The 14,615-nt window shown below is 37.4% G+C and overlaps 1 protein-coding gene across 2 annotated transcripts in view; it reads right to left on the bottom strand.

Moving 5' to 3' along the window:
• SCAPER (S-phase cyclin A associated protein in the ER) overlaps nt 1-14,615 on the bottom strand; it is a 169,124-nt gene that overhangs the window by 96,854 nt on the left and 57,655 nt on the right. For both annotated transcript variants that reach the window (XM_050903319.1, XM_050903320.1), the window contains exons 17-19: nt 14,520-14,601; nt 12,999-13,151; nt 11,692-11,799 (exon numbers count right to left, since the gene is read on the bottom strand). In XM_050903319.1, coding sequence (XP_050759276.1) covers nt 11,692-11,799; nt 12,999-13,151; nt 14,520-14,601 — 343 coding nt within the window. The remainder of the gene's footprint in view (nt 1-11,691; nt 11,800-12,998; nt 13,152-14,519; nt 14,602-14,615) is intronic.

Below are 14,615 nucleotides of genomic sequence, written 5' to 3'. Positions count from 1 at the left end.
GACTTTTAGTCACTGAGAATCCTGAAACTTTCCAAATGCAACAGATGGGCCTCATCTACAAACTACATAAGAAATCAAGTTGCCAAAACCATTATAGCTAAAACTAGTAAGGTCACCCATGAAGTCACATTCTTGCTGGTTATTGCCTAGTCCCATTCAAGCACCTGAAACCAAAAAACTACCCAGTTCATTTCGTATCTTGAAGTCGATAATTTTAGCTGACTAAGCACTTCTTATAACCAAGTTTTTCTCTATACACTGAACTACACCTTTTTTTCTTATATGACACGTTTATATTACAAGGATTACAGCATTACTATCAATAATCGCTGAAACAAAGTAAATTTTTCAGACTCCAGAACAAACATAATTGCAAAATTTTTCCATGAAAAGTGTAGCAAATGCTATGCAAAATGCTGAAACGCTATACAGTTGAGTACAGTTCACTTCAGTTTGGATGAGGAAAACCATACCATAAACTGGATTCTGAACCTCGGTAATCTATATAAAATACAGCAGCTGGAGAATAAATTTCGTAATTGACACCCTCTTCGTACAATACCCATTCACAAGACCAATACTCTTGACTAGCTCTCCCCACTTCACATCCTGATTACAGCAACAACATCCACGTATCTGACCTTGACAGATGAAACGTTGGATACGTAAGTATTTATCAAACCAGAACACAACTGCAAAATTATTTTCCTACCCAATCTCTTTGACTATGATACTTTTGGCTCTCTGTATTACATATAAGCTACTATTCATTTCACTACTCAGTAAATATTTATAGTAACATTATTAAATTGTTATGTGGAGTGTGCCAAACAGAATTCTTCCTAACTAAATTTCCTCATTCTAAAATTAGGAGTGAGCATAACACAAATACTTATTTCCCTTTCCTTTCTTTTTAAGTAAGTGTTGCCTTTTTATGAATTCTGCCTGGGGCAAGATTGCATAGGTAGGACAATATTGCAGTAAAGCATCTGTATTTGCTCAAGCTGAAAAGAAAATCACAGCCTGGCATTTGTTGCTGTAGGGCAGTCATAACTTAAGATCCTCTGTTCTCTTGTGCGCATGTTGCTCCTTGCTGGCTCTCATGAAGCACAATATTCCTCCCAATATGCCGTGGTAACAGCCAGGGAAGGAAAGCTCTGAAAATCCTCCGGTCTGAAGCCAGTCAGTCGCTGGCAGGAGCAGCCAGGATCATCACCTAGTATATCAAGTATTTTCTGCCACTTTCTATAAGCTCTGGAGGGTCCTGTGCTACCACAAAGCAGCACTGGAGTGAAATCCTACTGTCTAGCAACAGGCATCTAAAGGCCTGACCTTTCCAACGTATATTCCGTTTTATACAGAGTGTGACACAGTACTTAATTAGCTATGTTTTCATTATGTATAAACTAACCAATTCATGTAAGTGGAAAACCCTTCCGGCTATTGGACTTTCACCCAAAACACTGAGCCAAAATGACCTTCTTGGAATCTGAAAAGTTTATAGGTTTTTTTCCTCTAGTATTTTTCATTTTCATTCCCTTCTATATTTCTGGATTCTGGCCAGAACTGAAGCAGAAGTGCCAGAATACCGTAAGCCTGGTTATTCTTATTATTTTTGTATTCTTTCCAACCTTGAATCCCCAAGTTTGGAAAGAAAAGGCATTCTTATAAGTTTTCTAACCCAATTCTGCAGACCAAGGCAACTTGAAAAATATCTGACTCTAGCTATTTATCTAAATTCGATCTTCAGAACTTCCAAACACTTGTTTTTACTTGCTCTCTTGTATCAGCATTAAAATAATAAACATGAGGAAGACTATAAAGAAATACTTGTAGTAGCTTGTATCACATAATAATTGCTGTCATTCATTTGCCATTTTAATAAAAGAAATTAATAGCAAACTGAGTATTTTGTATAAACGTAAGGTACATAAGGAATATATTCTAGCAAATCAATAGGTTACTATTCTGAAGTCTACATATATCTTTTGGATTAACATCTTTACCTGTTTCAAAATAAACAATATCCTGTAACTGCAGAAAATAATTAAAAAATGTTTTCGATATTTATTACCAATGTCAGGAATAAAGGTTTCTTACTTGTATATAATCACTTAAGGGATGTATTTGCCAAATTTTGAAGAGGTTTTTAAGGTTCCAATTCTAAATCATTTTACCACAGGAGTATTTGTTCATGATTTTATTACATGTTTCAACAAAACTCCTCAGTATTTTATTTTTTTTCCTCATAGCCTAGGACAATATTTCATATGGAAAACAGATGCTGAAGCAGACTATGAGTTATATCAAATGTAAAATTCAATTTTCAACATTATAACCAATGACAGCTTGAAACACAAACTGTCATTAATGCTTAATCATAAAGAAATCAAATGTTTGTGATCAAACACTGTTACAATATCACAAGTGATGATCCACTCCAAAATACGGAGAATATTCAAAATAAGGAAGGTATTTACCTGTTACCATTAATAAGAGTTATTGTAAGTGCTTCATATGTGAAGAAACAGGTTATAAAAATACAGTAAAGGCTATTCAAATATTATTTTCTCAAAATCAAGATTTTAATTATTCACATTTCTATGCTAGGATGTACTTTAGAAGATGAGTGTAGAACTCACTGTAAAAGTAGTTTTTCCTTCACTTCTTGCATTTAATCAAGATTAAATTTTTAAAATGAGGGACTAATACTGCTTTTTAGCATGTCCAAACTAAATACTATTTTTACTGCTAATACCGACTGCACTTCTAGTCACCTTGCTTGTCCGTAAATTCAATGATACGACAGCCTGCCACTAAGACAAACAGCAAATAATATTCTGAATAGTAGGTTCAGATACTTCTTGGGATTTTTAATATCATTCCCTTTCCCACTTGTCACTCCAAAATGTGGGAACAGAAGGCAAAGTAAAGCTGGTTCTTCCACGAGAATGAGAATTCTGCATACTGGACATGGAAAGCATCACTCTGCAGATTAGCGAAGAAAGCTGGAAGGCACTGACATTATCATCTGGCTGCAAGGGCAAGTAAGAGAAAGTGGGAAATGAGAGTGCAGTTGGCCCTGCCAGCAGTAGTTTTTCTTACTGGCTGTGAATATTCAAGATATCCAAGCCAAAAGGAGGAAGGGTGCAGCTGTTGGGAACGATCTATCACAATTAAAGACACAGCCAATAAACAATTAATCATGTACATTTTTGCCAAGAAAAACAACACTTTATAATATATTAAAGGTAAGAAGCTATTGCTGTGCAAAGTACAAAAAACTAGAATTGATGTATAGCGTACTGAGAGACCTTCTGCAAACTGCATCATCATGGATTAAACTTTATAATTACATGATCGTTCACGACAGCTTCTTCTAGGACAAATGTATTCACAGCAGAATTACAAGGCCAGAGTTCCTGTGCTGAAAGGACCACAGGTATCCAACAGGTATGAAACATCCATAAACAAAAATGGACCACAAATGCTTGGCCTAATTCCATTCCTCTAGCAACACACAACCCCTCTTGAAAGAAATTCTCCCTTCCTCAGGAAAAAAGAAAAATTGAGTAAAGCAAACTCAGCCGGAACCTGAGGCTTTATTGGGAAGGGGAGTTCTTGTTTGTAGGTGATTTACAGATTGCTTCCACTGAGCAAGAGAAGAAAAATGGGCTACTGTTGGAAAACCATAATCAGACGCCAAGAAAAAAAAAGAATTTACAATGAAGTCTATATTCCGTAACTCTGTGGATAAAAAACAGGAATATTGTTCAACATATGACCAAACTGTATGCACCACTGTACTACCCAGAAATGACTTAAGTGTTACATACCACCTGAGCTGAGTCAAGATCATCTCCTTGTACTGTAATGGTCATAACTGATCATTTAAATGTTCAAAAGAGACTTAAGTGCAAACATACACCAGAATAAGACCCAGGCTGCAAACATTAGGCACACAGAGTTCATAGTCAAAAAAATCAGACTCACATGAAAGCCTTAGTCCAGAGCCTTGAATAATCAAACACAAGAGAAGAGCTTAAAACTGAATGCTAAGGACTTTCATTAGTTAGAGTGAAACTCAGAATAAATAAAGGTGGCTAAAAACAGACTTGGCAACACAGTACCCTGGACTTCAGGAGAGCAGGCTTTGGCCTCTTAGGGATCTTCTTGGTAGAGTACCATGGGATACAGCCCTGGAGGGAAGGGAGGCACAATAAAGCTGGTTAATATTCAAGGATCACCTTCTCCAAGCTCAGGAGCAACACATCCCAACAAAGAGGAAGTCAGGCAAAAACGCCAGGGGGCCTGTATGGATGAACAGGAGCTCCTGGACAAACTCAAACACAAAAAAGAAGCCTACAGAGGGTGGAAGCAAGGACAGGTAGCCTGCGAGGAATACAGATAAATTGTCTGAGCAGCCAGGGATCAGGTTAGGAAAGCTAAAGCCCTGATAGAATTAAATCTGGCCAGGGACGTCAAGGGCAACAAGAAAAGCTTCTATAGGTACATCGGTGATAAAAGGAAGACCAGGGAAAATGTGGGCCCTCTCTGGAAGGAAACGGGAGACCCAGTTACCCAGGGTATGGAGAAGGCTGAGGTATTCAAGGACTTTTTTGCCTCAGTTTTCACCGGCAAGTGCTCCAGCCACACCGCCCAAGTCGCAGAAGGCAAAGGCAGGGACTGGGAGAATGAAGAACCACCCACTGTAGGAGAAGATCAGGTTCAAGACCATCTAAGGAACCTGAAGGTGCACAAGTCCATGGGACCTGATGAGATGCATCTGTGGGTCCTGAGGGAACTGGCAGATGAATTGGCTAAGACACTGTCCATCATATTTGAGAAGTCATGGCAGTCCGGTGAAGTTCCCACTGACTGGAAAAGGGGAAACATAACCCCCATTTTTAAGAAGGGAAAAAAAGGAAGACCCAGGGAACTACAGGCCAGTCAGTCTCACCTCTGTGCCCGGCAAGATCATGGAGCGGATCCTCCTGGAAACTACGCTAAGGCACATGGAAAATAAGGAGGTGACTGGTGACAGCCAACATGGCTTCACTAAGGGCAAATTGTACCTGACAAGTTTGGTGGCCTTCTATGACAGGGTTACAGCATTGGTGGATAAGGGAAGAGCAACTGACGTCATCTTCCTGGACTAGTCCAAAGCATTTGACACTGTCCCACATGACATCCTTGTCTCTAAATTGGAGAGACGTGGATTTGACGGATGGACCACTCGGTGGATAAGGAATTGGCTGGATGGTCGCACGCAAAGGGTTGCGGTCACCGGCTTGATGTCTGAGTGGAGAGCAGTGACGAGTGGCGTTCCTCAGGGGTCGGTATTGGGTCCGGCGCTGTTTAACGTCTTTGTCGGCAACATGGACAGTGGGATTGAGTGCACCCTCAGCAAATTTGCCAACAACACCAAGCTGTGTGGTGCAGTCGACAGGCTGGAGGGAAAGGATACCGTCCAGAGGGACCCTGACAGGCTCGAGAGGTGGGCCCATGTGAACCTCATGAAGTTCAACTAAGCCAAGTGCAAGGTCCTGCACATGGGTCAGGGCAATCCCAAGCACAAATACAGGCTGGGTGATCAGTGGATTGAGAGCAGCCCTGTGGAGAAGGACTTGGGAGTGTTGGTTGACGAGAAGCTCAACATGACCCAGCAATGTGCACTCGCAGCCCAGAAAGCCAACCGTATCCTGGGCTGCGTTAAAAGAAGCGTGTCCAGCAGGTCGAGGGAGGTGATTCTGTCCCTCTTCTCTGCTCCCGTGAGAGCCCACCTGGAGTACTGTGTTCAGCTCTGGGGCCCCCAACATAAGAAGGACATAGACCTGTTGGACTGAGTCCAGAGGAGGGCCATGAAGATGATCAGAGGGCTGGAGCACCTCTCCTGTGAAGACAGGCTGAGAGAGTTGGGGTTGTTCAGCCTGGAGAAGCGAAGGCTCAAGGGAGACCTTATAGCAGCCTTCCAGTACCTAAAGGGGGCCTACGAGAAAGGTGGAGAGGGACTTTTTACAAGGGCAGGTAGTGATAGGACAAGGGGTAATGGCTTTAAACTGAAAGAGGGTAGATTCAGATTAGATGTAAGGAAGAAGTTCTTACTATGAGGGTACTGAGGCACTGGCACAGGTTGCCCAGAGAGGCTGTGGATGCCCCAAACCTGGAAGTGGATCCAAGGTCAGGCTGGATGGGGCTTTGAGCAACCTGGTCCACCTGGTGGAAGGTGTCCGTGCCCGTGGCATGGGGGTTGGAACTAGATGATCTTTAACCCCTCCAACCCAAACCATTCTATGATTCGATGATTCTATGAGTACAAATAGACATGTAACATACACACGAATGTTCAAGAAGAAAAAAAGAGAACTATTAATCTTGCATAACAATTTTTAAAAGACCACATACCCACAGGTATAAATACCTCAAACTCCTCTATGAGATGAAATGAAAAAACTGTTCATCTTTAATGCTATTATTTTCCATTTTGCGTAATCATATCTTTCAGGTTACCAAAGGAGTTCATAGGATACTATTCTTCATTTAAATAGAAGAACTTGAAAACACTCTGATTCAGAAGGGAAAACAAAAAGCATTTTTCCCAATACTGCTAAGGCTGAAGCAATAAACAATAATTATATATAATTTAATTTTAATGAAAACATAGTGAATTAAAAAAAAAAATTAGCAAAGTCCAGGCATCACCATGTCTCTAGACAAGAAAGCTCCTTGTAAATAGAGAGGAAAAAGAGCAAAGGTCAGGCATGAAAACATTCCCACATCTCTTTCCCTCAGTAATTTCCTCTGTAAGAAATAATGGAAGCAGCACACAACTTTGAGAAAACAGCTCAATTTCTTAAAGAAAAACAACCCCTCGCCTCTAAAAAGCTTTTAGAAATTCAAACTCGTATGAGCATCAACTTTTCTTGTGTGTTGTGCTAGCTATAAACCTTACATGGCTGGAACAGAACTTCTACCAGCACAACTCTGCTTTCTCAGGCAGCCTCTCACCACATCCTGGCAAAAGCGCAATCCTGCCAGTGTAATAGTGTCTGTACCAGGGGAACTTGCCAGCACGGTTATGCACGTTGTAAATCAGATCCTGCTACAATCTAGACAGACCTATGCCAGAAAAGGCTTGCACTGCAACCCCAGCCAACTTGACAATCCACACTATAGAGTAAGCTTTAGTCACTGACTATCTGGGGTTTTTTAAAAGGAATGTGGGTGGGCTCAACCAACCATGTCTTTCTATAAATCCTCACATTTTAACGCTGTCAGTCTTCAGGCAACAACAATCTCTTTGCTCCATCACGGGATTACATTTTCATTTGATCTAAATACACCTCTAAGAAGTTCTTTGTTTCATTTATATCATGACAATAGAGTCAGTTTTCTTCCCTGATAAAAAAAAAGCACATTTTTCACATATGCAAACAAAGGTTCATTAATACTCCTCCATCCTGCTTTGGAATACATAAAATTCTCGCATGCACCTTATATAAATTAACCAAACCCCTGCCAAGTTATCTATTTCATATGTTTTTAGAAGTACTTTACACTTATTAGAAACATTCATAGACTGCATGGAATTACATGATTTATACTCCAAATGTGTCTTTAAACCATGGTATTTAAATGACAGGAGATACAGACAAGAGATAGGACAATGGTTCAAAGGAAGCAAGCTATAAGGATTACTGATGTTATGTGTATTTCTAGGATAGACAAGAAAGGCAAAGAAAAAAGGGAGAGCAGAGTGGCATAAAAATGAATAAAGAATCTAGGAGCTACAGGTGGGAGCAAACATCTACAAGGTCCTTGCAGAAACTCCTCAGTCTAATGAAATCACCATGTGTTGTCTTATGGCTTTCAGTAGACACCTTTTCTGTGACGGCCTTTGTGTCAAAAGCCCGTTGTGTCACACAGGCTTTGATTCCTCAAAATAATTAGTCATAACTTCAAACATACTAATTGATTCCAGTGAAGCCAATGAAACCAAACTTCATACACTGTTTACATCTTTTGCTGAACTGAAAGTAATATGAATATTAAGAGAGGGGACAGGAAATCAATAGCACAGAAAATAGCAATGTAAAAAGAGGGTAAAGCTGTAAGTTTGATGGAAGAAGACATGCATTTAAGCAGAGAGAGAAAACATAGACAGAACATTGTTACTGCACTGAAGATAACGGTGAGATGATGTGGGACAGTGATAGCATTGCAAGTTTCAGAAATATAATGAAGGAAAGAGAACTTTTAGCTTGAAGCCTACCCTGCTGAAAGAGTTTTGCCATCTACATGAATGAATGTATTTATAAGAGACCGGACAAAAGAAAAGTTAAAAAGGAAGTAAAAAATGTGAATAGAACTTAATTTGCTTTCACATGATACCCACTGTTTCAAAATCAATAGATTTTTGCTTTAAGAGAAATCTACATCCTTTTCAGCTGGAGACTAATAAATACCCAAATGAAGAAAACCCAAAAAGCTGAGATGAAATGAAGCTGTCATACACTCTTAGAAATAACTTCATGCTTTTTCATTTTTAGTATCTTCATTCATAACAAAACTATTTTCTTTGTGAGTTTCACCAAATATATCGCATCTATAAGTGAATTCATCTTATTGATGATCTAATACTAGCTGTCAGCTCTTGCACAATATATGCTTAATTCCAGAACAATGGAAAACTGCTCCAACATGAAGTCTACTTTTATCTCTGAAAATGTCTGTAAAATTACAGAACCTATAGATGCTATAGCAAAGGGAAAAAACCTAGAATACAATAGTTTCTTTCATATCTGGCAAGATCAACTACTAGCATCCACCTGGCCCAGAGAAATTAGTGCCAATGATCATTCAGTACAGCTTTTAACTTTTTGCTTACAGTCAAATGAACCAACAAAAATCCTTACTGTATGAAGACATATTATATAATCACTTACTTAAATCAGTTTCCAAAGTCTTAAGGAGATAAAATCTTAACTTCTGTGATACCAATACGGTCAAAATAAACATATTTCAAGTAATAATAAAGAAATTCTATGGTCAGATTACAATTAAAAAAAAAAAAGCTCTCTTTCTAGGTAGCTACCTATTATACTTAACAGGCTTAACACAAAATGAGTCAAAGATCAAGAGTAAGTTATCTGAGGTGTCAAGTGCATAAGGTTAAAGGTGAAATTTTATTAGGTCAAAGGTGATAGAAATAAAATCTTTTATGTCAAAGAAGAAGGGTCACAGACAAGATGTATATAATCTAAAGACATCACAGATGACAAGTAATAACTTTAAGTAGTACCAGTGTGTTCTCACTACAGATACCTTCACTGACTGAAAAATTGAAAACAGTGATGAATAAGTAACTATGAATATTATAATGCTTCCCTGGAATACAGTTTTACTTCTATATAATACTTTGGAAATTTTTGCTGAAGTATTTCAAAACTTAACTAAAGTTAATGAATGCTTTAGTTGTGGGGGAGGCAAAGTCTGGCATTAACTATGCATACTGAATAAAGAGGTACACAAAGCAGATTGCTCTGATAAATAGAATTGCTTTTCTACTTTACAGTGACCATATCTCTAGCATGTATATCTCATTACTGCTCTTTGGAAAAAAAAAAACCAAACCAGAGAGGGCCTCAGGGCAAGGAAATTTCAGATTCCAATAGTATAGTTCAGAATTGTATACTCGGACTAATTAAAATATAGCTATAAATAATACATTAAATATCTAACAATGGAAGTATCCACACGTTGCCAGTATGCCAAATACTATGCACCATCTTGATTAAGGATATTTAAATCTGCTATTGTAATCATCAAGCTGTTCATTCAGTTGAAATTGTTCTCTCCTTTTGTTCCTGCACTAAGTATGCATTCAAGAAATCCCATACATTTAACTTTAATCTTGGTCTTAAGTTCACATCGAAATGTTTTGCTGAAAAACACTGGATTTAAACATATGATGTTGGACACCACAATAATCAAGATATCTGTGCCCTCTAGTGGAACTTCTTTTTCACCAACTGGGCACAAATGCAGCCGTTATAACGTGATCCCTTTTTCTGAGAGCTGGAATTGTTAAGCTATCAAATTAGATGTTGCGAATAGCGTGTAACACCCAGTCAAAAGAAAATCTAGTTCACTGTTTTCCTCCATATTCATCTGAGACAGCTGCCCAGCAAGAACCATAGTTCAATTACCAGTGGCTAGACAGACAGAAGCAAAGGCTAGATAGATACAAGAAAATTTCAATATTATAGATTGCCCACACTTTGGTACGTGTACCAACATGAAAGATTCTGGGAAATCTCACAGCTTGTATTTCTAGGAAAACAGATGCAGTATGAAGCCTTCTCCCATATATCCAATTAGGTAAACCTGGCATCTAAAGCCAAATCCAAACCCATACAACTTCCGCTAACCACTGTAAAAGAGGAAAAAAGAAACTGAAAAGATAGTTTATGTACTTTCATTACAGTTAGGAAGGGGTAGGCAAACTGCAACTCAGCAAAAATGTATTCCTCCAGACTACTATATCTCTCCAATTTTCTTTTTCTGTTTTTCCAGTGATAACCACCTCTGTGGATTTCAGTACCTCCGAGACTTAACTCTCCAAAGCTTTTTAAAAATGAAAAAAAAAAAAAAAAAAAAAAAAAAAAAAAAAAAGAGGTTACTACTGGATGTAAGAAGCTGTAAACAAAGAGAAGATTTCAACAAATAACAATAGTAACAAGAACTGCAAAGGAAAGAAGGATACAGCCAAAAATTAGAAGTACCGAGCAGTGTCATTTGAATCAACTTGGCTGGAAACAGATTTCTGAACACAATGAAGTTAAATCTGAATCTGTTCTGGAGAATTGGCTTGTACAGGATTTCCTCCTAATATCTGACAGGTATAAGACATGGGCATTCATAAATTTTTTGGATAAGACAGAACTCAAAGTCTGACTGTTATAATTTGTCTCATAGAAAAGGCCTTGACAATACCGTAGTTCAACTCAGGCAGCAGCAATGAGAAATTAAGACAACCATTCAGAAGTCTTTTCTTCAAAACAGCATAGTTTCTTGATTTAGTATAAAATGCCCGCAATGCTTCCTAAAAATCACGCCAATTCTTCTAAAGAAGCTACTGAAAAACTTATTATTGTTCTTTCTAGCAACTCTAATACTTGCGAAGTGTTTCCAAGCTTATATTTTAAAGTAATTTAGCACTACAATTTTCAGCATTATTGACCTTGATGCACAGGATAGCACATCTGATAACCTAAAAAAGGACTAAGATATTTTAAGCAACAGGAAGGAACAACAAAACAAACAAACAAAAACAAACAAACAAAACAAAGGCAAAATGGCAAAATGCAGACACCTGCAACACATCATATTTTTATGATGAAAAGATAAATATAGTGAGATGAAAAACGCCTTTGGATTAATAGAAAAATAATTAGTCACATTTTATACACAAGCTATTTCAAATGATAATTGCCTGAAATATTTGAATCCACCATTTCTTTTGTTCCTTTCCATTGGTAGTCTATATTCAAAAAGGCACTATTATTCCCATGCTAACACAAATATTCTTGTTCAATTCCGTTATAAGAATTTTCAAGACTTTCTCAGGCTACTCAGCTGGATGGCATTTAAAACTAGAAGTAATATAGAAAAAAATATTACAAAACTTACCACTTCTTCATCTGAAAGCTCTCGTCCTTGTATACTGCTGTTTTCTCTCACAGCTTGTTGGTGTTTTTTCCCTTTAATGTGGCTAAAAAGGTATACTTCTGATGAAATCTGTAATGACAATGACTTAATAGTAATTTTTTTCCTCGATAATTCCGTAATCTATAAATAACAGTATTTTAATATAACATAATATATGACAATTTGTCAGGAGTATGTTCAGAACTTCAAGCACAGTACTTTATTCCTCAACGTCATTTACGTAAACATCTTTTATGCAGGACTTAAGAGTAAATTACATAATGATTTGATAGCCAGCAGTATAAGAGATTAAAAATAATCTTGGCTTCTCATCTCATTTTCACTTCAATCTAACTTCATATATTCTGAAATGCATGATTACTGAATATACAAGACTCCAGTCCGCTGAACCTGAGTTTCTGTTCTAGCACTGCCTGAAGTGATCCCATGCAATCTTGTTTAATTCAGCAATTAAAGAGAAATAATGCTTAAGTAGGATATAAGGCTTTATTCAATAATGCATAGTCTTTGTAAATCAGTAAAACCAGTTATCAACAAGAACAGATCTCCCTGCTTCCTACTCAGCGACTGTATGGCTTCCTCTTCCTCCACCATTCCTGGGACACATGGAACGGCGGACACAAGAATAGAAACCCTGTTGAGATTGGAGGCCTGCCTAGCAAAGTATTTGGCTTCCAACAGTGACCAAAAAATAAGATACCTAAGGAAAAGTAAAAGAAGAGACAAAGTGAACACTGATTCTCCCTTACACCACTTTTAAGCCTCCAATGAAATTCAGTTCAAGAACTTCTTGAGCTTGATGTGGTTTCTCTGTATCTAGTAACCTTCAGTAAATTTCAGTCCAATGAAACTTGTCCAATCATCCCCTAAACTCACATTAAATTCAAATACCCACAGGATCTTATAACAAGGTGTTCACAGCTCAGCTACCTGCTATGTAAAGAACCACATTCTTTACTTTGCTTTAAATCTAGCTTTTAACTACCTTCATTTGATGCTCCTGAATTCTTGCTTTTCTTAGAAGAGACAACTAATAACTGAGTACTGTCCACACTCTCCATTCTACCTACAACTCTACAGTTCTTTCAAATCTTCCCTAAACCACCTGATTTATAGACAGAAGAATCTGAAATAAGGTGCACTTTACAAGAGCAGAGCAGGGACACAGGAGATGTGCAGTATTCTCATCTGTGAATGAAGCATAATTTGTAGCTTCAAGGCTTAGATTGGCCTTGCAATTCTGACGGTATTCCCTCTATCCAACTTACCATTACATTGCATAATGAGCACTGTTTTTTTCGTTCGTATGGTGTAAGTTTTGGTGCGTAATCAGTATTAGCATGTCTTCCACTACTTAATTCAGCTGCCTTCTCTTTTCTTTGTTCAATTTGTTCCATGTGCCTTCTAATACTTTCATCATGCTGAATGGAAAATAATGAAAGCAACAAAGAAAAAATACATTGAATTACAGCAAATGGAATTAAACTGTGCAAAGAAATATTGGGAATTACCAAATATCGTACAGTTAGGATGAACTTCTGTTAAATTGAAACTATTTTTTATTTCTGAAAGGCATTAGAAGTCACCACACATCATAGACATTTTAACATTATGCTATGATTTAAAAATCGATCAGCACTATTTTTGTTTTATAGGTGATTATCAATTAATAATCTGTTGCAAACCCTTCTGTAAATCTTTTTGTTACATTTAACATCTCAGTTCTGGTTTTGTTCTTAATGAAACACTCTAGTACAGAACACAAGTTCAACTTCCAATTCTACAAATATGTAACTTATGTAATGCTGTTTTCACTGACAGATATGAAACCATAAAGTACAAATTAAAGTAAAATAAATTACTTGTTATTTATCTGCAGTAGCAGACACAGTTCACTGGATTCTTTCAGAGAGTTTTCATACCTAACCATCATGAGAACGGAACAAACTCTCAACTATTACTTAAAATCAGAGGCTGGGGTATGAACCTGTATTTAATAAAAAAACCTGCATTTTACAGTACAAGTAAATGTAGCTATGGTGCTTCAGACTGGGATCACAGCAAAGAATAACACTGAAATGAACAATTATTTGTACATATACATAAACCATCCTAAAATAAAAATTTACATTATTTATCATTAATCAAAACTTTAATACATAGTTCCACCTCAGAACCTTAAAAATATAATTAATCATTTTAGAAGTCTTTACATCTCTTGAAAAATAGTGGCTATCTCTTCAAAACTCCTGATACCTTGGTTCTCCACTGGACAGTCAATTCAGCTGAACAGGTGAACTACAAGGGGCTAGATCCTTATGAAATAACTGGAGCCCTTCATGAAACAAAAGGAAATAGCATGCCACACTTGGCGGCATCAATTTCAATACCTTTAGATAGCACCTTGTGTGACTGTTTGGTAAACTGTCTTCACTAAACAGTGTGAATTTTTACATACTGATTTTCCTCACAATTTAATTCAAAATGACTTCGACTTCTCTTGGAAAGTACAGGTTTACTTGTTCTCATGTTCAAAGCTTTGACATTAATGAATTCCACAGAGCTCAGTCCTGTTCTTTCCAAGCTACACAGTGTATGTTATACAGCAAGGTCCTCCTCTTAATGCAATAGTCTAAATAAAAATCTCTTGTAAACTTATGTAATTCAGGACACTGTATAGTGCACTGTAATATCTTCACCAAATAAAACATACATACAGAAAATAATTTTGCAGAAATTCTATATTGTTGATGTATTTTTAAACTAAAGTTTTAAGTATCCTTTTATACCTTCAGTTGAATCTTCTTCTGTAGTTCTTCCATGGCTTCTTGTTGAGCTGCAGTAAGAGCTGCCAACCTCTCTTCTCGATCTCTAACCAAAAGACA

Source organism: Gymnogyps californianus, chromosome 11, assembly GCF_018139145.2.
Source record: "Gymnogyps californianus isolate 813 chromosome 11, ASM1813914v2, whole genome shotgun sequence".
NCBI classification, from domain to species: Eukaryota; Metazoa; Chordata; class Aves; order Accipitriformes; family Cathartidae; genus Gymnogyps; species Gymnogyps californianus.
Note: the sequence above shows the minus strand (reverse complement) of the source record. Positions and strands in the feature narration are given on the sequence as shown.